The sequence below is a fragment of the Brachypodium distachyon genome, chromosome 4 (genome assembly GCF_000005505.3).
Source record: "Brachypodium distachyon strain Bd21 chromosome 4, Brachypodium_distachyon_v3.0, whole genome shotgun sequence".
In the NCBI taxonomy this organism is placed as follows: Eukaryota; Viridiplantae; Streptophyta; class Magnoliopsida; order Poales; family Poaceae; genus Brachypodium; species Brachypodium distachyon.
In genome coordinates this window covers 29,437,640-29,462,343 of record NC_016134.3, presented here as the reverse complement: position 1 = coordinate 29,462,343, position 24,704 = coordinate 29,437,640, and the positions used below count along the sequence as shown (strand labels likewise).

General features: G+C 43.3%; 2 protein-coding genes and 1 pseudogene across 8 annotated transcripts; 1 reads left to right on the top strand and 2 right to left on the bottom strand.

Moving 5' to 3' along the window:
• Window positions 1-1,171: 1,171 nt before the first annotated feature.
• Window positions 1,172-24,606, bottom strand: LOC100820954 (receptor kinase-like protein Xa21). Of its 4 annotated transcripts, none has more exons than XM_024463085.1 (6): window positions 24,350-24,606; window positions 23,173-23,259; window positions 22,550-22,595; window positions 19,741-22,460; window positions 1,305-1,652; window positions 1,172-1,194 (listed from the first exon to the last, which is right to left on the bottom strand). In XM_024463085.1, the coding sequence occupies exons 4-6, from the start codon at window positions 22,427-22,429 to the stop codon at window positions 1,187-1,189; spliced, it is 3,045 nt and encodes a 1,014-aa protein (XP_024318853.1). In that variant the 5' UTR covers window positions 22,430-22,460; window positions 22,550-22,595; window positions 23,173-23,259; window positions 24,350-24,606; the 3' UTR covers window positions 1,172-1,186. The 4 variants fall into 4 exon arrangements, with proteins under 4 accessions (XP_024318853.1, XP_010237898.1, XP_024318851.1 ...); XM_010239596.3 differs by lacking the exons at window positions 1,172-1,194; window positions 1,305-1,652 and adding exons at window positions 18,617-19,104; window positions 19,266-19,637 and having other exon boundaries at window positions 24,350-24,600; XM_024463083.1 differs by lacking the exons at window positions 1,172-1,194; window positions 1,305-1,652; window positions 24,350-24,606 and adding exons at window positions 18,617-19,104; window positions 19,266-19,637 and having other exon boundaries at window positions 23,173-23,332.
• On the bottom strand, window positions 9,801-11,496 carry LOC100846639 (annotated as a pseudogene).
• Window positions 13,074-15,915, top strand: LOC112272407. 4 transcript variants are annotated; one of them, XR_002966171.1, is made up of 3 exons: window positions 13,080-13,733; window positions 14,485-14,614; window positions 14,691-15,264. XR_002966171.1 is itself a non-coding variant. In XM_024463086.1 (2 exons), exons 1-2 carry the CDS (start codon window positions 13,112-13,114, stop codon window positions 15,447-15,449), a joined length of 684 nt encoding a protein of 227 aa, XP_024318854.1. In that variant the 5' UTR covers window positions 13,074-13,111; the 3' UTR covers window positions 15,450-15,915. The 4 variants fall into 4 exon arrangements, 1 of the variants encoding a protein (XP_024318854.1); XR_002966173.1 differs by adding an exon at window positions 15,388-15,915 and having other exon boundaries at window positions 13,083-14,614; window positions 14,691-14,773; XR_002966172.1 differs by having other exon boundaries at window positions 13,083-14,614; window positions 14,691-14,773; window positions 14,868-15,264.
• Window positions 24,607-24,704: the final 98 nt, after the last annotated feature.

Genomic DNA, 24,704 nt, shown 5'->3' with positions numbered 1-24,704 from the left:
AGTGTAGGGGTTAATTAATTTAAATGTTAGTGGAATCAAACTTCACATCTTTGAGACCAAAGTCATTTTATAAGCAGCCTCCTCCAAGTCCCACCGAACCATTTTACAGTTAATTGAGACGAAGCAAAGACAGATTTTAGCATCCATTTTACAGTTAATTACAACTATGAGGAGGGGACAACCTGCATCATTGCATGGAGAGGGGAAAGCTGCGTGGAGGGGACGCGCCGGTGGAAGAGGTGCTCTGCTTTATTTACGGGAAGTAAGAGGTGCTCTGCTTTTTCCTTAAGTGGGAAGAAAATGTTTAATTAGGTTTTACTTTGTAAGCTAAAGAAACCGGAAATAGCAGGTCCCAAAACTACAAGCAAATTTAGCTCGGCTTCCTGTAATCCCACATCATCAGGAAGTAAGGTTGGGGGACTGGATGTGTAATACTACCATCTGGGGTTTCCCACAGTTTCCTTAAAAAAAGCCCACATCATCACGGACTATTGCTCAATTAGATGGCAAACCATAGACCACAGAACCTCTCGCAAACATGTCCTCCCTGTGACATGAGTACATGACCATGAAAGAATATGACACTTGAGGAAAGGAATTATTGCCACTTTTAGGTGTAGAACTATGCAGGAAAAACAAAGCACTGCTGAGCAAAGGGCAGGCTTTTGTTTTATAAAAGCGGATAGCATTACAATAAATCTCTAGAAGGACGTATATCTACCAGCCTTTAGTTTTCCATGTTGCATACAAAATTAATTTATCACGGCAGTCACAATGCATCCATAGGCAGGTTTGTGCTACAATGCTACAAAGATAGGGCCATAATTAACTCGATTTGTTTCTCGCAACTAAAAGGCTAAAACTTGGCAAATACATCTAAATGAAATGCCTGGGTTGCAGCAGCATTGGACTCGCTGAGAATTATTTTCCATTCTCCACAGCATCTTGAGGAAACAAAAGGTCTGCCTTCTGAATACCAGGTGCATCCAATGGAACCAAACTTGGGGTAACCATTAGCATTGTGTGGATGGAACAACCTTAATTTCCTTAACAACAAAGACACTAGCTGCACCTCAATGCTGTGTTCCAATTGAAGTTGATGATAGTTACCACCTTATTTTTTCTAAAATCTAAACCATCCCCACATACTGAATGAAACTCATCCACAAAGGGTTCCGTGCGGATGCTAGAGAGCTACAAGCAAACAATGCAATCATTTAGAAGTATTACAGTTTGTACGCAACTCAAATCATAAAATGTGTAACCGGTGTTAAACCTGCACCAAAGACCAAACTAGTGTGTACCTTGGTTCCCTCTGAGATATGACTCCTTAATTCCATGCAGCCTTGGAGCCACTTCCTGCATGATGGGGCGCTCGTTGGGCGACAACTTGGTGCAGCAAAGTCCAATGTTTAGCAGTGAGACTAAAAATTCCCAGTAACTTTCCTTCGTGGCCATGGGATCTTGAAGTAATTCAGGGTCAATAATCTGTGCTATCCTCGCTGGAAAGTTCATCTCGACGAATTTGGCAATGTTCAGTCCATCTTTAAACATATCATCTATCGGCCTCTTCCATAAGAATATTTCAAGTAGAATGATTCCAAAGCTATAGACATCGCTGGCTCTCGAAACTTGGCCGCCTGTTGCACACTCTGTTGTCCACACGCAAGAAAAATTTAATCAAATTGTTAGCATGAACAGAAGTCATTCCCAATTTAATGAGTAGGATAATGTGATCTGAAAAATCAATGGTACCTGGAGCAACGTATCCAATGGTTCCCCTTATTGCAATGGAAGAAGTCGAGTATGAGTCAGCAGGATTTGGCACCGCTGAATCAACTTTGCACCTTGCAAGACCAAACTCTCCAACATGAGCTGTCAAATTGTCATCCAAAAGAATGTTGCTAGGCTGTTAATCTTTGGCTGTTATGGTGTAGGTACTCCAATGCATCTGCTACATCCACAACAATGCTTAGCCTTTGAGATACTGTGTAGAGATTTCGAGGTGGACCTAACACACTACGAGAGGGCCTATTCACCTATACCAACTACTTTGGTGTAGTTGATTAGTCTCTTTTTATTTCTACTTACTTAGTGCAAGCTTCCGGGCGGCAAAGCCACTCACGTTAAAGCAAGTCTTGAATCCGGGCGGCAGAGCCACTCACGTTGAAACAAGACCATTGTGATTCCGGGCGAATCCGCTCACGTTAAATCACAACTTATATGCACTAAGTACTTAGAAATAACAAAGCCTAACCGGGAGACTTATATGAACAAAGTAATACTATATTGCTTTAGGAATATTAGTACAAGAGAGAGCATACACACCTTACACTTGCTCACACCTTGTTCTCCACCTTCTTCACTTCCTTATTCTTTACTACTCAAGGTGTGAGGTAAGGGCCTCTATTTATAGGACTACATGGCCATTGGATCTTTGACATGTGTCAAAATCTTAGCCATTGATACAAAATATCTAAAGCCTTCCACACACTTGTACATAAATATCTAGGTACTAGAAGGTTTCCTATTTATTTATTTTAAACTCCTATTCTAGAGTATTCCAAAGCTTCTACATAATTCTTCATGCATATCTAAATACTAGAAGGTTCCCTCTTTTATTATTTTATATTCTAGAGTATTCCATAGTAATGTCTTCTTTCTTGTAATATTGAGAACACTCTAGAAGCTTGCATTGTATTCTCCAACATACTGTAATATGGCTCAACTCAGAAGTGCTTTCATTTTGAATAGAGTACAGTAGTTTATGCAACTCTCCTCGAGGCATGAACTCATACACTAGAGCTTTGAAATCATTCCCATTCGAGTCAATGCTTGAGCATGCAGTTAATACATGGACCAAATTACGGTGCCGCACACTTCTTAAAGCATTACATTCCGTAATGAAGCTTTTTGCGATCCCGTTGTCTCCAGGTTGAAGACTTTTATGGCAACATAATTTCCATCTGGAAATAGTTTCCCTTCATACACAGAACCATATGTCTCTCTGCCAATCATCTTAGCTGTTGAGAACCCATCTGTTGCTCTGGCTAGATCAATGAAAGAATCTTCAGGAAATTCCCTACCATATGATGGCAAAGACAGAGATTTCTTTTTCTGTTTCCTCCCCCAGAACAATAGGAGAACTATGACCATAGCAAGTGACACCATGCTGACCACTGGGATTACTAGTTTAAGTACAAAGGTAAGCTTGTGCCTAGACGAATTTGAAGGCATAACCGAACAAGCAAGTAGGTGTAGCTCCTGTATCCCACCAGAAAGCCCATGATTTGCATCAATCTTTATGGAAGTTGCATTGCTGAAGATTCCATTTTTTGGGACCTCCCCCTCAAGATGGTTGAATGACAGATCAAGTTTCTCAAGAAGTTTTAAGTTTCCAAGATATGCTGGTATTGGCCCAGTTAGGTTATTGTTTGAAAAGTTTAGAACTTTTAGGCCCCTGAAAATATTTGAGCCCAACAGAATATTTTCCAAGCTTTCACAATTACCTAGAGTGTTTGGAACATCTCCAGATAGTTTATAATTTGACGAAAGTGCCAAATTTACGAGTTGTTTGGCAGTGCCAATGTCGGTAGGAAGTTGTCCAACAAGGTTATTGAAAGATAAATCAATGTCGTATAGTGTTGGAATTCGAAAGATGTCAGTTGGTACTCCACCAGTAAAGCCATTGTTGAAAATTGAAAATGTTTGAAGCATTCGGAGGTTCCCAAGGCTCGTGGGTAGGTGACCACGAAACTTATTGTCTAGATAGATTAGCCCCAACAAAGACAAATTTGAAATTGATTCTGGAACAAAACCAGTAAATTTGTTGTCTTGTAATTGCATGCTCTGTATATTCTTAAGATTCCCGATCCATTCAGGAAGTACACCCATAAAATGGTTCCTTTCGAGTCCTAAACTACTCATGTTGGGAAGAGGGGCTAACCTAGCCGGAAAATTGCCTGATAATTCATTGTGTCCCAAATATAGAATCTGGAGATTAACAGAAAGGTTACCCAGTGAAGCTGGTATATGGCCTTCAAGACGATTTCCACTCATCGAGAATATTCGTAGCTCTGTGCAATTGGCTAAGCTGTCCATGAAGTCCCAATCTTGCTTGTTATGTGTTTCGACTTTATTGAACTCTAGATTTAACCAGGACAGTTTGGTTAGTTTACCAATGGAGCTTGGCACCACCCCTGTCAAATTATTTCTTGACATATCAAGAAGGGTTAGCTTCGAAGCATTTATAAACAAATTGGGGATATACCCTTGGAATAAGTTGGCGGCTAAAAAGAGACGTTGGAGATTGGGTAGATGGTTGCCGAGATTAGACGGTAACTCCCCAGTTATTTGATTAGCAGCAAGACCAAGATCAACAAGAGTAGAAATATTTAAGATGGCTTGTTGAAACCTACCTGTCAGCCTGTTGGCACTCACAAGCAAGTACTTTAGCTCTCTGTCCAAAACCAAGAAATATACCCTCTAATCTGATTTTCCAAAACCAAATCAGATAGCTCTCTGTCCAATTTTGAAGGGTGGTTTACTAGGTGTAAAATTTCGGTAACCACCAAAATGATCGAAATTTCAGAAACAGTTAGTGGTGGGTGTTTGAAATTCCACCAAAATTTATCGAAACTGTAGCAGGATTTGTCCAGCACAAGTTAATTACTGGGTTCCCATTGAATAAATAAGAACAAGATACTGGACTCTAGGATATAGCGAGTTTACATAAGCTTTTTTTGGGTTAGGCTTAAATTAGTTTGAAATTCTGGGGCATAGCGAAATTTCACCAAAATTAATACCCTCACGAGTTGGAAATGGAATCCAGTTTATCTTTCTAAGGGTGAGTTTGGCATTGAGGTGGATCATGATAATCCAACTTTTTTAACCACCTTGTCCTTTTTTTTTGTGTTTGGCTAACCAACTTTTGCCTGTTTTGTGTGTATTTTCTCAGAACAAATTATAAAATAAATTCAGCACAACATGGTTCAAGAATGCCAAACTGAGCCGACGTGGCAAGAACAAGACACGATCGCTCTCTCTCTCTCTCAAGAAATTCAGACTATATATCCTCAAGGAAAATGCAGAATATAAAGTTCCTTCAGACAAGGATGAGATGCACTCTGATCAGATCAGAAAGGCCCCAACTCCCCAAGTATCACAAATTGCAGCCGGAAACACATAGATTAAATGGAGATGGAAAAGCATATAAATATACAAACAAGATGACCGACCGAGATGCTTACAGCTCGATAGTTCCAGTAGGGCGAAGAGATCAATCAAGGGCTGAGCAATCAACGGAGGATGAGGAGACTAGCGTGCTGTTGCTTACTGAAGACCCAAACGTTTCCTCGGCATATAGCTGCTGGTTCCGGCGGCTCCTGCAGCAGTGGTTCATTAACTGTTTTTTCGGAGAGGTAAATGCATCATCAGTCCATTAACTTGGCGCGTATGTGAGTCACTGTACTTGCAAAATGCTAAATTCGAGTGTTATAACTTGGCACGTATGAGCACACGAGGTCAAAAATACGAATATGTAGGTTTCGAAGCTGACGTGGACAACCACATGGACATGCCGCCATGTAATGTTTGCAAATAGCCCCTTCTCTTCTAGTCTCAACATGGAACACATCCTCTTCACCACATCCTCAAACACGAGGCTGTCCGCGGCCACGGCGGGCTCATCGGGGCTGCCGCCGCCGAGCCATCGGGCGGGCATCTCCAGGAAGGTGTGCTGCAGCAACTTCGTCTTGAAGTTGGCGGTGAAGGAGAGGAGGTAGAGGTTCCAGAGAGGTGGCCAGCATTTCGACGATGGGGCCCAACGCCGGCAACGAACTCGCTGAGCTTGCATTACTTGCGTCGGGAGATGTAGGCCAACACAATGCTGCGGAGTTAGTTGAACTTGAGGGCAACCCACTTAAGTGCCGTAGAGTTGGGAATCGCTGGTGAGATCGGGCCGGATCGGAGAGGTAGTTCGACCAAAGGCAGAGATACCGGAGGCTAAGGAGGTGGCACTTGTCGGCATAGGGGATGTCGCCGACGAAGGAGATGTAGGCGAGGTCCATGTACTGCAACGCGGAGCAGTTGTAGAAGAGCGTCACCGGGATGATGCCGGTGAGGCGGTTGGTGGACAGGTCGAGGTAGGAGAGCTCTGGTAGGAGCTTGTTCGTCAGGCTCAGCTGCCTCTCCCCGGCACGCACAGCTCTGATGGGATCTGCCCGCCCTTGCAGTACGTGCGACGGGAGATGCAGGTCGCGCGATGCAGCGGAGGAGCTTCAGGAGGCGCGGGAGGAAGGTAGGCGTCACCGGGGGTGGTGAAGACGGTGGTCACGCGCTGCAGGAGGTCAGCCGCCTCGGGCCTGGGAGGCCTCTGGCTAGGGATTTAGAGGAAGAAGAAAATGAAACCTCTTTTTTTTCATTCGTCGTGATTTTGCAATTAACCCCTCGCATATTAATTCAAGGTGTTTTTTTGTAAATAAGTCAAATTGTTTTAGTCCACGTCAGCGTAGAAACATATGAATTCGTATTTTTGACCTCACGTGCTCATACGTGTCAAGTTATAACACTTGAATTTAGCATTTTGCAAGTACGGTGACTAATCTGCACGTACGCGCCAGGTTAATAGACTGACGGTGCATTTACCTCTTTTTCAGATAATCATGCTGCTTTGCTTTCTTCCGGCAACTTGCTGCACGCGGTCGGTCATGATTGGTGTGTAAGAAAGATAATGCCGGTTGCAAGCCAAGCCGCCAGTCAAGCTAAGCCTCGTGTTGCATTCCATTTCGCCAGTAATCCATCTTGGAGATGCTTGCGTACATACATAGCTGTACAGGCCACTAGCATGATTCTGACTTTCTGGGTCACCATTCAATGAATGCACCAAGAAGAGCAGGCCATTCTCGGTCTCGTCTCCTTGGGTTGGTTCACAAGGACGAAATGCATGTGAACGGCACGGCAGAGCACCTAGTACGGTTGGTTGGTTGGAGCTTCCCTCGAAGCTGCCTGGCTGCTAGGATCAGCTGTTTGCTTGGTGCCCTGAGGAAGAAGATGCTCGCTTGGGAATCGGGGATTTTGTCTTCCCTCGAAGCTGCCCGCGCGGTGTAGTTAGCAGTACTGCAGCAGCCAAGATTTTTTCCCCTTTCGTCTTCTCTTCTCCACTTTCTCTTCTTCTGTTGGGTAATCCATCATATCTTGGAGATGCATGCGTACATACATACTAGTACAGGCCACTTGCATTATATGATTCTGACATTCTGGGTCACCATTCAATATGTATCAAGAAGAGCAGGCCATTCTCCGTCTCGTCTCCATGGACGAAATGCATGTAAACAGCACGGGCAGAGTACGTACCTAGTACAGGACTACAACTACAAAGGCAATGTGCGCATGGCTGGTTGGTGCCTTGGTGGCTTCATGGCTGGACTGGAGCTTCCCTCGAAGCTGCCTAGATCAGCTGTTTGCTTGGTGCATGAGTGCTTGGAGAAAAAAAAAACTTTTTTTTCTTTTGCAGATGACATGCATTGGGTGCTTGGGCAGAGTTTCTGGTACTTTCTTTTGCTTCCGGTGCCATAATAAAAGCAATAAAGGAAGAAGAAACTGACGAGACAACGAGCTTGGGACAAAACTATGGTCTGTGCCACATCATTGACGAAAGCACTTCAAGATGTGTGAGGGACCGAAGTTGCCCGGTTTCGGAAGACCGAGGGACCAAGATCATGGTTTTAAATAGCCCCATGACATTTAGCGTCGGTCTCCTCCAGATGCTATAAACGCTATAGAGTGCTATAGCGCACACTATTTCAAATAGCGTTTTGTAAAATATATGAATCGAATATAGCCCAAAATTAAAAGTTTCATCATAACAACGTACTAAAAAGTTCTCCAATCATTTACAAGACCAAATCCATGACAGAAACAAAAATATGAAGCATTATCGGAGCACTGGAGGTGTTGCCGCTGTTCGCGAGCTGGAGGAAAGGAGGCCTGTTGCGAGTTGGAGGAAGAAGTCGTCGCCACCACTGCCGGTCACGAGCTAGAGGATCTGCTCCCTCCGCCATCATGGTGGAGCCGGTTACATTTGAGAGACTGAGACTGAGAGATTTCGAGCCTGGTCTTTAGGTCCACGTGGTACTATTTGGGTTTTGGACGCTAAAATATTTAGCGACCATATAGCAAATAGCGTTTAGCTCCATTTAGCGTACTAATAGCGACAATAGCGGCATAGCGAGAAAAATTGCTTAAACGTAGCGTCAGATTTTCAAATATGCTATAGCGACGCTTTAGCGAGAAAGTAGCGTGCTATTTAAAACCATGACCAAGATACATGAAAAAAGAGAGTTAAAAGGACTAAATGATTTTGCTGAGGAAATGTCTATTTATCAGTTGTCTAAGAAATAGTTATTTCTCTGTTGACAATAGTAGCCATCCAATGAAGATTTTCGTATCCATTGAACCTACATTAATCTTACACGAATCTCAATGATTGAATCAAAATGTTGTTATCGTAGACTAAGAAATAGTTATTTCTCAGTCGTCTAAGAAATAGCAAAAATGTTTTGCCAACAGTTCGATTATCTTTTTGATATATCCCATGATATTGTAAAATTCTCCTCTCGGTCCCGCTTGTATGTTGTATAATTTTTATAAGAGGGACTAATGATATTTAGTTCAGCTCCCTTCAAAGTTGAACTGTTGTACCAATCCTCTGAGTACAAAGCAGGGCCTTATAGGCTATGTTTTCTTAAACCGGATGCTTTTTAGCTCCTCTTTCTAGGATGGTTCGGAACTCCGGTCATGACGGATTGATGGTTTGGTCGATCTCCGTTGAAAATGCAAGGAGTCGTTGCTTTAATAGTTAGTGGAGTCAAACTTTTACCTTTGAGACGTTAGTGGCATCACCCCTTTTATATTTGAGACCAACTTTTCTTTTTAAGAAGTCATAGGTTAGAATCGATCACCTCCCTCTGGGAGATGGTTTAGAAGAAGATAAATTAATGCATCACACCTTATCTTCTTCTTCTCCATCTCCATCGCCGGCCCGGCCAAGTCTCCAGTAGTGGTGGGTGAAAATTAGATGTCACTGCGGTAGAAATAATTGTGATAGATGAGTTATGTGTAGGTCAAAATCTCCCTACACTATTTTCTAACCACAGATTAAGAAAGCACTTTTCGGGATTTTTTTAAGTACATCCATGTGTCAAAAAAGTAGTTTCACACAAATTGCATTGTTCATGATTTTTTAGTTAGGACTAATCATTTTGAGGCTCTGCGGAGTCGAAAAGAAAAATGTCATCTATTTTAAGACCGAATAGATACTCTCACTACAACTTGCATGGTTTTGGTGACGCACTTCCTCACGCATTTTCTCCTCTCTCTTCTCTTTTTGTTAAACCAACGTGATAATATTGTAACCAATCTCGGGCCACTAATCTCTAAACTCAAGCCATACACCACTAATACGTTAACCTCGTCGTCATACTCAAGCCATACACCACTACTAACTCACGTCTAATTGCTCCTGGAATCTCTCCAGAACAGCAGCGCCCCACACCGTTTCTCATTGCACAACGACGGCTCCTCCGTGTGGCATGGCACGACACCCCTCGGCATCTTGTCTCGTTGCCCTTTAGCCCAAAAACAAACTCCTAATTAAACTACATGCAAATATAACTAAAACATGCAGCATACACGAATCAAGATTAATACTAACTATAAGGATGGTCAATAAATTCATTATCAAATTTGAGAACAAAATACAACAAAAGGTAGAAGAAGTCAGCACATACATAGCAGGGAGCTGGAAGATAACTCGAATCTTATTTTTATTTTTTTGAGGAAACACAGTACAGACTCAGACGCTCACAAGCGCGCACACACTCACCCCTATGACGCACGCACGCACATCCTACCCCTACAGGGAAATGCAAGCACCCATGTCAAATCGGAGGCTTGAACATGGGTGTGCCGGTTTCACCACAAGGATTCGCTAACTCAAATCTTATTAATCATGTAAATTGAGGCTTTGGTCAGAGGAAGTCAGCACATAGCAGGCGCTGGAAATCGTCGAGAAATGCAGCCTCCAGAAATACGAGGACACGCACCCCGCCGCCCCCGTCCCCGTCATTATCCAAGAGGTAGACGTACCCGGCGCGCCCTTCGCCGGCACGCATCGACGTCATCCCTAGCGGCTTCCCCCACCCGAAATCCGCGTCGCACATCCCCATGCCTAGCCAACTGACCACACTCAGCCCAGTCCCTGGAATGCCACCCAGACCTGGAGCTTGCGGCGGCGGCGGCGAATTTCCTATGTCCAGCTCCAAGTAGTCTATCGCCGAACGGACTAGCTCGTCATCCATCCGACGGATCACGCCTTTGATCCGTTCGGCAACGGAGGCCACTGCCTCCGAGGTGATTTCCCGCACCTCGCAAGAAGAGCCCATCGTGATGATCCCGTTGCCGAAATAGGCGCCCGGGAGCGGCGGGCTCAGGCGGCTCCGGATGTTGGCAAGGAAGGTGAGTAGCGTCGTGGCGTCCGCCGGTAGCCGGCGAGCGGCGCACACGCACTGCCACACGTGGGCGCTCAGGGCACAGAAGGTGCTCACACCACCACCGCAAGCACGCTTAACGGCGGTAACCTGGTCCTTGGAGAAGTCGAAAACCTTGCGGACCACGGGTAATCCCGATGACGGCAGCTCGGATGGATCTAGCTTGGGGAAGAACAATTGAGAGCATCTGGGTGGACGATGGGCGGGGAGCGTGCACGGAGGAGCGTGCGGTCATGACATGGAAGTCCGAGCACCGCGGCGGCATTATCGCCATCCCTGCAAAAGGCAGACCACGTCTGGAAGAAGTGGAACGCGCTGACGGCGTCTATGGCGGAATGGTGCAGCGCGGTCCCTAAGATCACCCCGCCGGACTTGAAGAAGGCGACTTGAATGGCGCATAGCAAGCCCGGATAGTCCTCGGCGGGGGGGACAAGGAGATTCCTTAGCTCCTGCGACGGTTCAAAGTTGCTGAGGTCGACGGTGAGATCGGAGCGAGCGACGACGAAGAGCGCGCCTTGGCCAGCGCAGTCGATCTCTAGACGGCCGTTGCCATCCATGCCGAGACGGCCCGCCAGTGGGTAGAAGGCAACGAGAGCCTTGGCCATGGCCGCCTTCACCCTAGGCACGTCGAAAAAGTCGTCGTCGTGGACGCCGGACTCGGGGCGGTAGCAATAGGCGGTCGGAGTGTATCCGGTGTTGGACATGGTGACATCGAGCGAGGAGAGCCACAGGGCATGCCTAGGCGTCTCCTCGCTTGGAGTCACGATGCATGACTCCACCACCTTCAACTTCACCTCGTCCACGCCCATTAGAGATCTACTTATTTCCTTGTAGGAAGTTGGGCGTCGTCAAGTGCGGAGGAAGAGCCGGACGACAGAGAGCTAGCTGCTGTGTAGTACCAACCCTTGCTCTCACGCTCCTTTCCATTTTATATCACGCAAATCATGTACGAGAGCCAGCCAGCCACACGTAACAACCAACTTAATTAGTTAAGGATGCGTGCAGTGCTTCCATTCCTTTGGATGTTACGGTGTGCGTAACACCCATAAAAAGTTGCTCCCTCTGGTTCTAAATTATTGTCGACGTTGTTTTAGTTCAAAGATTTTAGGATTTGAGGGGGTATTTTTTGATGAAATTAAATCGAGAGAGTCAACAAGATATGCGCTTATAATTCTAAGAAATTTCAAACTAATTAAATCCAATCCATCTTAAAAATAAGACAAATCAGACGTAAATAGTGTCAAAAAAGAGAAGAGATGATATTTCAATAGTATGCTTTCTGAGAAATTTTAGAAGTCTGCATCAACTCTACAAAACAAATTAAAGGTTATGATTGAGACAACTAGCCGGCGGGTTAATAACCACCGCACCTGTTTTATGCTTTCTGAGAAATTCCAGAAGTCTGCATCAACTCTATAAAACAAATTAAAGGTTATGATTGAGACAACTACCCGGCGGCTAATAACCGCACCTGTTTTATCCCCTCCGAGAAATTTTAGAAGTCTGCATCAACTCTATAAAACAAATTAAAGGCTATGTATGATTGAGAGTACAACTAGCCGGCGGGCTAATAACCGCACCTGATTTATCCTCTCTGAGAAATTTTAGAAGTCTGCATCAACTCTACAAAACAAATTAAAGGCTATGATTGAGACAACTAGCCGTCGGCTAATAACCGCACCTGTTTTATGCTAAGGCTACGATTGAGACAACTAGCCGACGGCTAATAACCGCACCTGTTTTATTGGAGGAATTAAAGTTCACCGTGAAGAGCTATACCCGCACTATGTTGAGACAACTAGCAAACATGTTTTATACTCTACAAAAATGTAGTACTAGTGGCATTGGAACATATTCACTTTTCTTCTTTTTTATAATATGACGTACATGTCAAAACTGTACCATCTTTTGAAACGTAAGTTTGTATTATTTATATATACTAGACTTGCATTCATATATATTTAAGTTAAAGGCACAAAAATGACTAACGACATTACTGTGGGACTGTGTGAGACACCGTGCTAGTCAGAGCAAACAACAAAACTGCAACAACATGCGTGATATATGATATCAAGCTAACTCAAAATAAGCACCACCATGTCCGGAACATATCTTAAACGCACAAGCCTGCAACATCTATATATCTCTGAAGAGTTTTTTTACGGTAACCCGAAATTAATTAGGTCCGATCGTTTGTTTTGATCTAAGGGCTCGAATGAATTGCTACTCTTTGATATTCTAATCTGGAATTGTGGAGTAAGCGGACGGAGTACTGACCGACGGGGGTAAAAACGTAAACAATTTCCCGTCACTTTCTTATTTTTCCCGTTCTCTCTTCTCTCCACGTTCAGAATTTTTTGCAGCAGTGGCCCCTGACCAACATTTTTGTAATACTGATCTCCTCTGAAAATTATTGACAAAACTAGCCTGACGAGAAGCCCAGAAAGAGACATGTGGACTTCCCGCCAATGGCATTGATGAAATGAGTATGCACTGTAGCGGTACACATGTAGTATTTGTGTTTGTGCAGTTATTTCGAAAAGCGCTTTTAGTCCCTTCCGCTAATGGCATTGAAGGAAAGGCCACTGGCGGAAAGTCTTTCCGTGGGGCCAAAATTTGTCAAAAAAGTTAGCCAGGGCCAGTGTGGCAAAAAATTCCCACGTTCACCGCCGCAGACCGTCTCCCGAGGGCCCTCCGCCGCCTCCCAACCTCCCTCTGCGGCCGCAGACCGCCTCCCGATCTCCATCCGCCGCCGCGTCCGGTGCTGCGGCGGCCGCGGCCACCGAACAGGTGTGGCACCGGCGGCGATGCTGATGAGCGGATGCCCGGCGACCGGACAAGACCTCACGCAGCTGCTGGACGCGAGCCCCAGGAACAGAGTACGCCATCTCCTGCCTCCTGTTGCTGTCAGCGAGGAAGTTCTGCAAGAAGCTGAAGAAGCTCTCCGAGATGGACGTCGCCGGCGTGCGGCACGACGCCCTGAACCTCTCCACCGTCGCTGGGTGGAGAGCGGCGGCGGCTGCGCGGGCTGGGCGGAGACGAGGAGGGTGCCGAGGTCGCCGGCGCGGACTGGGTGGCATTCGGCGGCGGCGCACTGGACGAGGGCAAGGACTGCGGAGGGCGCCGCCGGTGATTCAGAGGGTGGCGGATCGGGATCAACTCTGGGAAGGAGAAATCTGATGCGGAGTACGTTTTTTTTTCTTTTTCTTTTAATGTGAAAAGTCCATCATGCCCTTCCTTAATACTCGCTGTTAGGTAGTACAGGAGAAACGTTCTATCTGAAACATGTCGCCGTAGACAATAATTGTTCAGCAAATAACCAACTGCGTCTCACAAACGACACGAGCTGTTCGACAAACATAACATAATTAACATGACAGCATAGCCATCTAATTAAGTACTCCAAAACATGCCAGTTTAGACGATGGTTATCCGGCCAGGATACCGATGAAGGCGCTCAAGTGCCCGGGAAATGTGTTCCGGTAACATGCTCCCGAGGAATACCAGATGCATCAGCTACAACCGTTTTACCGATATCGGCAGCGGCTATATTCTTCTTGATTGAAGCAAATAGCTTCTTATGGTGCCGATAAATTAAACCATTCACATGAGCATGCCTCTTAAGTGCATGATAACCTGGCAACGGATAGGAGCCTTTCATCACAGTCTGAGTAAACGCAAAGGTTACCTTTGCATAATCTTCAGCACATTTTCCAGCTGCAGCTACCTCGAGTCGTTCTTCTTCACTTAAAAGTTCCAAGTTATAAGGCTCTGTCGATTCATGGTACCTCCAAGGGTTTGCTTGAATCTTGCCTGCCGCTTCACTAACAATTGTATAGTTTGAAATCATACATCTTCTGTAAGGATTCCCAGCAGTCCAGAGTCATCATCTGTTTTAAAACAGCTTGAGTAGTAGTAATCAGAACTTTACCAGCAGGAGCTGCTTTTGTTCGGATAGCGAAAACTGCAGGTATCGCATAACGCCCAACTTTTCTCTGAAGAAGCTTCATTGGCATCTCAACACCGATCCATTGCAGAGCAGGACCGTAGAGATCCTTCCCTGTCAGGTAAGACAGACAATGACCAACCGATGTTGAAACAGCAAACTTTCTTGCTCTACCTTCATATTTAGGTGCATTGTAGGAATCCCACATGCTCCCAGTGGTTCGGAACGCAAACTCATGGAGAAACGGTAGGAAGCAGGCAAGCTTCCAAGCATCAGAAAGGTATTTCTCGATTGCTACCGTGTCGGCCGCATAAATGTCAACCGAGTTCTTTGGTGGCAAACAAAACCTTGAATATTTCTGTCCATGATACCAGCCAGCAGAAAATGCCTGGGTTCGCAAAACTGCCCATTTAATTTGTCTCTGCCCTGAGATGCCAAGCTGCAGTGCCTGCGCTTTCGCCAACGCGTATACCTGAGCAACTAGCTCCACGTCAGGCTTCCAAAATGCAAATCCTCTGCAGATGTTACCAACTGCACATGGCTCAAATTGTATGGTATCAGGCATTAAGAAATACTCTGCTTTTCTCAATGAACCTATGGCCAATAAACCCTCATTATCATAACATGGAGCTCCAATTGTTTTGAACACTGACTCTAATGTCTTCATGAATTCTTCATCCTGCGGGTACTCCTCAAGGATGTCTGAATCTTCTGTCAGCTTTCTAGTGTGAACTTTAACTTGAGGGTGACCTGTCCTACAAATTTCATCGAGATCGAACTTGGGCATTTCAGCAATGCTTTGCTGGAGAAAACTCAAAGCTCCAGCAGTTTGTGTACCTGTGTCAGCGGAAATACGGCTTTCATCACCATCTTCGCGTGTTGGTGCGCTGCCAGGTACATATGGATCAGCGGCCTTCAGCTGTGCTAGTGCCTCATCGGTGAGAAATGCCTTGTGATGTTGCCGGATGTATACAAGAGCCTGTGGTGGTACAGGGTATCCATGAGCATACGCGCTAAGTAGCTTCCTAGTGTGAACCTTTCTCGTCTCAGTTAGGTACACGGACACGGTCCCAGCAGCATTAATCTCGAGAATTGTCGCAAGCTCGGGGGAGTTCATGTAGACAGGGAGAATCATGTTTGGCGTCCTGGAAAAATTGGATTGCCTTAGTTGTACACTTTGGATGAAATTTATATATCTATACATGGATATTCGAAAACAAGGAAATGCATTTTGTCAGTAAAGAATGCCACCACATGAAGAACAATTTTGTTAAGCATGAGATATTAATTTGAAATAGGTAAATAACTAAGGCTTTGTTTGGATGTAGATATTGAGTAAATATAATTAGGAGGCAGAAATTACAAGAGTGACTAAGAGAGCGCCTAATATTTTTCTCCATAACCATTAGATGGACAGTTGTGTATTGGATTCAAGATTTCGGATGGCTCTGATGGAAAGTTATCCCATCCTAACTCGTGTTTTTTGGTACTAGTATTGATCGTCATTTCTAGTCCAAATAAAATACAACACTGCCAATCATCGAGCATTATAATTCCCTGTTTTCTTGGTTTGACTAAGAAATACATAAATAAACACTGACTAAAATCCCTATTGTAATGAGAGAAAGTAAAATGTATACTTTAAAAGTTGATTAAGTTGCAAGATCAGGATCAATTTCAAAATCGAACCAAGCATGTAAATACATATGAAGAAATTCATTATAGCTCACTATTGGGTTGATACAGATAAAGGCAATCGTTTTGGTATGTTACAAAACTATCATTAACATATCAGTACATATTTGTTGAAATATTGTTTTGGTCGTATCGGCTGGTTTATTTGTTTGTGTAGACTGGTGAACGTGAATAATAACTCTTGAAATTATATGATAAATCAGTATCAGTAGGCCACTAGTAGCAAAATATCAACAATTCTTTTGTGCTAGTCCAAATATCCATGCATTTTCCACAACTAATTGCCTCGCAAAGTTTTCAAACAAAGCAAACAAATTCATGAATGAATAATTGCACGTCATATAACATATCAACACATACAATATTTGTTGTGCAAAGTTTTCAAACAAAGCAAACAAATATAGTTCTCAAATAAAGCAACCAAACAGAGTATGTTAATGAAATTAATCAAAATATAGCATGCATGTTATTGTGAAAGTAGTGTGGAAAGAAGCAGAGAAACCATACGTGCTCGCGACTGTTAATTCTCACAAAAATCGTACTAACAAATTGAGCCATGCACCACCGGGTTCAAGATTGCAGATACATACACACATGAAATGACATGGATGGATTTTCACAATGCACAAAGCGAGTTAATTCTTTTTCGAAATAACCCAGCCATGAGATGTAGCGAATGCATATATGCTCGAGGGATAGATGGAAGGAAACAAGTAAGTACATCTTAATGAATTCAAGAGGAGAGGAGAGGAGAAGATAAGCTTCGCTGACGTACCGATCCATACTTAAGCTCTGGAGATCAGATGCCGGATGAAACCCTGCTCCGGCCTCCGTGGTTGCCAATGGAGCCGGAGAGGAACGGGAAGAGGAGGAGGCCAAGGGAGGCAGGCTGCTAGCTAGAGCTGGATGTGAAATGAGAAAAGAGGCCAAGGGACCTTCGGCAGTAGTACTACTACTGGCATGCGCCCCTTCGGCTTCCTCCTACGGTAGTAGAGCTAGACTCTCCGGGTGGATACGAGAGGATGTTATCTTTAATCTCGTTAATCACCTCGTATTCTGAGCACGTATATACTCCTCCGTCCGGTTTATTTATAAGTCTGCCATCGAATGTTATGCCAAATTTTAATCAAAACTATAAAGAATTTTTTTTTCCATGAGATTGGACTACATGGAAAAATTTATTTAGAACAAGATGCAAAGTAGTCCATAGCAATTAAGAGGTCATATATATGGTTTTGAACCCTGCAAACAGAATCCTACAATATTCTTATGAAACTCCTTTGAATCAAAGACGCACTAATTTTGGCCCAAGAATCCTACAATATTCTTATGAAATTCCTTTGAATCAAAGACACTATGTATGATCGACAAGTTCGGCAGCTCATTCACAGAAAAACTATAGGAATATAATTTGTTGCTTTGCACGACACTATTCCTATTCCAAAATCATGTGTATTCAAGTAAATCCTGTGTTTTTTATTCCTATAGTATTCAACATGTCATGGCATTCTAATCCTACATTTTTCATATTCCTATATTTTTTAATTCCTGTGAACCAAAGAAGCCCGAACTCTTCCTTCGTGCTCAATTTTAAAGGAAAAGCGTAGGATTTCAATGATCCACTTGAACCTCTACTTTTCAATTCCTTTGCACAAAGAACGAGGCAAGGTACTTAGGGTGTCTCCAACAGGAGGTATTAAGCAGGTACTGGTCCTACGTGGAGGATAGATAGATAAAAAAGATAGTACCAGTCACTTGTAGAAGTAACAACTTATGCACGGGTACCAAGAATAAATAAAGATTGACATGTGGGTCCATTGGGTAAGAGTAGAGAATAAAAAAGAAAAAGAAAGAGATAAAATATTAGTACTATTGAAGATGCCATAATAACATTGTAACTTTACTTTTGCTTCCGATTTAACTTTTAATTTGACCATGCTTGTTAGGATTTCCATGTTTCTCATGTTCCCGCAAATCAAACACAAGTCTATAAAATTTTAATGTTTTCCAATCCTTGATCTTGCACATGCATTCCTATTGTATTCATGCGTTTTTCCTATTTCTATATTTCCGAAACCTTGCAAATCAAAGAGGCCCTCGATCTTTTAACTTTCTGTACCATACATACTTATGATGATCAGTATGAATGGCGGTGACAGCGTAGTCAGCATAAAAACAAGAAATATAAATCTGGAAAATTTAAAAGATAAAAAAGTAAAACATCTGATCTGTTTTTTTATGGGAAATTTTAATGATGATAATATGTCTGGAAATTCATAAATATTGTGGAAAACTCGCTTGAAATGATTTTGTAATATACTCCTACTAAGCAGAGGAAGACGACTCCTAAGCTTAACTCCCTCTGCAGAACTTGGCAAGTCCGGCCTTAAAACAAACTATGAATCGCCTCATGCGGCCCATTCACTTCTGCAGCAAAAATCAGCATTTTTGGTTTTCCAGCATCAGACATTTACAAGTCAACTCCAAACTGGAGTATCCAGGGAATGTATAAGCCAAGGAGATCTTTCAAAAAACTTCAGTTTACAGTTAACTGTTCGTACAACAGACTTAATCTAAAAGGAAATCAAGGAGACATCAATAAGAGTCAAACAAAGGCATCATCGTAATAGCAGCAAGCCATGGATGTAACCTTGATTCAAGCTTATAAAGGATGGCTGGTTCCTTCAAAAAGAAGTTCACCAAGACTCCAAGAGGTTATCCCAAACTAAACAGAGCCATCACCTAAACAGCATGCATGGCCATCATCAAGGAAGAAGCTCTATCTTGAGGAACAGCACAAGCAGAGCACATTGCCCAATGCATACTCCAAGAAGATTGCAGTATCGGCTTCCAATAATCCGTAAGAGGTTGTGATATGCTGCCAGCTTTCGTTTTGAGAGCATGACAGCCAGCAATCTGCACGAAAAACATCTGGTTAGTTCGGAGCTCGCAACGTAGCTGCCAGAAATCTCTAGAACAATTACAACAGTAAGAGGAGTGGTGTTCTTATTTGGAAAAGAATGGCAGATAAAAACCACAGCACGGCACCATACACTAAAACTGGTGATTACTACTACCTTAGTACCCTCTGAGATAAGCCTCCTTAATTCCATGCAGCTTTGAAGCCACTTCCTGCATGTTGGGGCGCTCATTTGGTGACAGCTTGGTGCAGCAAAGCCCAATTCTTAGCACTGAAATTAAAGAGCCCAGGTCATTTTCCTTTGTGACCACTGGACTTCCTTTAGTAAACTCAGGTTGATCTTGGAGTAATTCAGGTTCAACAATTTGCGACATGCTTTCAGGAAAATTCATTTCGACAAATTTTGCAATGTCTAGTCCATCTTTGAACATATCGTCGGTTGGCCTCTTCCGTAAGAATATTTCGAGGAGGACAATTCCAAAGCTATAGACATCGCTAGCAGTTGAAACATGGCCGCCTGTTGCACACTCTGCAGTTCACATGCAAGACATCTTAATCCCAATGTTGGTATAAAAAGAAGTAATATTCTCAATTTAAAGAGGAGGACACCAGAAGAACAAAATTGGGACTACCTGGAGCAACATATCCAATCGTTCCCTTTATTGCAATCAAAGAAGTTGAGTATGGATCATCAGAAGATGATACCCCGGAATCAACTTTGAACCTTGCAAGACCGAAGTCTCCAACATGAGCTGTCATGTTGTCATCCAAAAGAATGTTGCTAGGCTTCATATCACAATGAACAATAGTTCCTTGGTTGTTATGGTGTAGGTACTCCAATGCATCTGCCACATCCACAACAATGCTTAGCCTTTGAGCCAGTGTAATATGTATCAAATCTGCAGAGCCTTCATAGTCTTGAGTTGAGTATAGTAGTCTATGTAAGTCTCCTCGAGGCATGAACTCATAGACTAGAGCTTTGAAATCATTCCCATTAGAATCAATGCTCGAGCATGCGGTTAGTATAGGGAGTAGATTACGGTGCCGCACATTGCTTAAGGCATTACATTCTGCAATGAAGCTCTTTTGTGCTCCCCTTGTCTCCAGGTTGAAGACTTTTATGGCAACATCATTTCCATCTTCAAATAGTTTCCCTTGATACACAGAACCGTGTATCCCTCTGCCAATTATGTTGGACGTTGAGAACCCCTCTGTTGCTCTATCTAGATCAATGAAAGAAACTTTGGGAAATTGTCTACCAAATGATCCACCAAATGATGGCAAAGACATAGTTTCTCTCTTATGTTTCCTTCTCCAAAACAATAACACAAGTATGATCATAACAAGTGACACCATGCAAGCTACTGGGATTACCACTTTGAGTACCAAGAACAGCTTGTGCTTTGTTGAATTCGAAGGCGTAGCAGAACATGCCATTAAATGTAACTCCAGAGTCCCACCACAAAGACCCTGATTTCCATCAATCTGGACTGCAGTTACATTCATGAAGATTCCTTTTGTTGGGACCTCCCCCTCAAGATGGTTGAATGACAAATCTAGCTGCTCAAGATATTGTAGGTTGCCAAGGGACACTGGAATTGACCCAGTTATGTTATTGTGGGAAACACTGAGAATTTGTAGGCTGCTTATTTTGCTTATTGAAATGGGGATGCTTCCACTGAAATTATTCCAGTCCAACTTGATATCTTGCAAACTTGCACAATTGCCCAAAGTGCTAGGAACAACTCCAGATAGCCTATTTGATGACAGTTCTAGATTTGTGAGTTGTTTGGCATTGGCGATGTCGGTAGGAAGTTCTCCATCGATGTTGTTAAAAGATAAATAAATTTGCATTAGTGTCGGAATGCTAAAGATCTCCTTTGGTACCCTACCACTCAGATTGTTGTTGGAAATGTTCAATATTGAAAGGCCTTGAAGGTTTCTGAAGCTTGGTGGTATACTGCCAACAAATTGGTTCGAGTCTAGAAGAAGATATGTCAACTGAGATAAATTGGAAAGGGAGGATGGAATAAACCCGGTAAATGTGTTGCTAGCTAAGCCTAGTATTTGCAAACTTTTAAGAGTTCCTAGCCATTGTGGAATGTTACCTGTAAATCGATTAGAATTCATTCCTAGAACAATCAAGTTGGGAAGGTTTGCTATGCCAGAAGGGAAACCCCCTGTCAATTGATTTCGTCCTAAATATAGATTTTGAAGCTGAATGGAAAGGTTAGATAATGAAGTTGGTACCTCGCCTTCTAGATGATTCCCCTCTACTGAGAAGGCATTTAGCTTGGTACAATTGGCTAAGCTACTCATAAACTCCCAGTCTTCCTTGGAGCGTGCTTGGAGTTTATTGAACTCAAGATTTAACCACGTGAGTTTGGAAAGTCTGCCAATGGATCTAAGAATCAATCCCGTGAAATTATTACTTGATATATCAAATTTGCTTAGCTCAGATGCGTTTATCAGTGAAGATGGGATTTCCCCGTGAAAGAAGTTGTTGGCTAAAGCGAATGCCTGGAGATTGGGTAGAGAGTTACCAAGATTTGACGGTACCTCACCACTTAAACGATTCTGACCAAGGTTAAGGCTAACGAGAGTAGAAAGGTTCAAGATGGCTTGTGGAAACGTGCCTGTCAACTGGTTACCACCCGCATTCAAAATATGAAGCGCAGGTAACTTTCTAAGCTCATTTGGGATGTTGCCCTCGATACTATTAAGAGCAAAGTTAAACTGGTTTAGCGATGTGATATTGGCAAGAGAAGCAGGGATGGTTCCAGTAAGATTGTTTACTGAAAGTTGCAGCTTTTCCAGGAAAGGAGGCAAATCTGTAGGAATTTGCCCAACTAGTTGATTTCTATCCAGCCATAGGGCCTTGAGGTTGGAACAGTTTGCAAGACTAGGTATCGTTCCTTGTAGTGTGTTATTGCTCAAGTATAGGTTTTGGAGGCGATGCAAGTGACCAAGGGCTGGAGGAATTGTCCCAGTAAACCTATTTGTCGATAGGAATAGATGTTTTAGGAGTGTTAGATTTCCAAGTGAAGGAGAGATTTGCCCTACTAAACCTCGATTTGCAAGGTCAAGAGAAATGACACGGAGTGGATTCTTTATCCTGCAATGAACACCTTCCCAATTGCAAAAGTGGATGCTATCATTCCAAGACATCAAGGATTGCTTTGGATCGAGGCTGATCGCATTCTTAAATTCAAGCAGTGACAACCGGTCTGTCTCATTTCCATATAAGGAGTCACAAATGACAGCATGTCCATTGCAAACCATGAGCCCCAAGATAAACTGCATGATAGAAGTAACCCTCATGGCTGGGCTGGAAGCTGTCTTTGTTGAAGATCTTAATTATATGCAAACACAAAAATAAGGGCATTTTTAGATATCCAATAGTCAATGTCAGCAAGCATTCATTTGTGTCATGAAAACTACCTGAAGGATTCTACTTCACTCCCCTCAATACTTGCTTACTGTCCTTCTGCAAGCAAGAAAGATTCAATTCAATAGAAGTGAAATTTCAGCCACTGCAAATTGAGTACTATAACCATAGTCTTTACAAATCTGATTAAATTTGAGATATCTGGATTTTCTAGAGTCCTGCAATCATGTGGGAGCTAATTAGTTTTGCTATCTGATCTGCTTTTGATTCACAACCTGCTGCCTAAACTACTGAACCAAGTGCTAGAAACTACACTCGAATATGGATCTAATTTGTTATGCATATGGTGGAAAATAATTACACATACCTTTAGATCCATCCCAATTGTGACTAGGATTAATTTCGGTATTTAATTTATTATCTCGGATATACTTTTCCCACCTTCCAGGCATCCAATAGTCATACTACAGCAGGGAGTGAGAAGAAGTGGGGAAAGGTGGAAGTTGTTTGTGGGAGTCATCCTGACATCCTGTTGGTGTTGCCATTTGAGTCAACTAACAAGCACCGCGGAGGTCCTCAAAGAAGCTAGCTAAGACACTTACATCAAATTCTCAAAACTCTAACTATACATGAGGACTGTTTACAGAACTAAAAAACTTAGTAGAGATTCATGTACCTTGACTTCATGTACACCATCATCTTGCGAGCGTTCAGTGGTTGCACAAACATGTATGATCCCCCGAAAACAGCATGATCATGTCATCTGAAGTGCAAAGAGAGCATTAAAATCCTGGGTGATTTGGTTGTATAATGACCATAGCTACAAGTAACTAGCTGCTTAACTACACCCTCTATTTATAGGCATGGCAAATGTCTACATCTGAAAAAAGCTACCTAGCTCACAACTACCACCATACATTAGTCTGAATCCATGGAAAATCATTTTCACAGCGGATATAATTTTCTTATTCAATTGCATAACTAACCAGAAAAACTGATCAAACACGGCACCTGTACTCTGCAGTGACTACTCACACAATTTCCAGAAAGAATATATAGAAAGAGACAGCAGAACTTAATTTCAACGAGAGGACGGCATTAGGATCTCCTAAATCACACTACTGTTTTTGATAAAAGGACAACAGAGAGCGGCAGCAAGCTTGACTTCCGGATCCTGCAACCGGCCAGCAGAGCGCCACGACAGAAATGTGCTTTCTTTGTCTTAGGAAGACTGGAAGAGTACTGCACAATCACATAATTATGTAACATTGACAATCGATAGGAGAAGCAAATTACATTCGGAGGTGTCATCGACATATTAAGATTTTAAAATTGGGAAAGAGACAGCATACATGCCAACATTATTATTATTAAGACGGATGACCTCATGTATGGTTTAATTTCAACAAATGGTCCTACTTAGAGAATGACATTATGATCTCCTAAATCACACGATAGTCCTCTGACAAGGGACAAACAAAGGGCGGCAGCAAAGCTTGACTTCTCATCGCCGGCCGGCCGAGTGCGAATCAAGCAATAGTGGAGTTGGTGCCCCTAATAACCCCAGGAAAAGGGAGGTGGGAACGTGATTCCCGGCACTACACATGTCTCCCTCTAAACAAAACATTGGATACACCGGTTCACACACCACCATGATCTAGGACCTAGGTTACTAACGAGAAAATTCCACCTCACATTAGAACCTTGCTGATGTAACGCATGATTATCATCTGGTGATGAATTCCTACTTGAAATTACAATTCCACAAAAGGAACAAAAAAGAACGGTGAATCGGTAATAAAAAAAACTAAGCAGAACATGTAGAAGGTCTATCCCTTCCTTGCCCCACTCACCTCGCGGTCCTTGCCCACCGGCGTCGCCGACCGGTGCGCCGAGGCGGAGGCGGGGGAGGAAATCGAGAAGACACCAGCCGGGATTTCCGCTCCTCCTCCGTGAGCAGCAGCTTCTCCCTCAGACCCTCACCGCCGCGCCACGCCCCGCGGCTGCTGCGCCGCCGCCGCCATGCTCACGCGAGTGAGAGATTGAGGGGCCCCCGTGGCCGCTACAAGATGAACTGCGGACAAAAACCGTTGTAACCAAAAAAGCTTGTCCCTTGCTTTTTTTTTGGGTTTCAGCTTGTCTCTTGCTTCGCTGTTTAGATTGAAAAAAATCAAGATTGATTATAGCCGGTCATTCGGCCCACCGGGC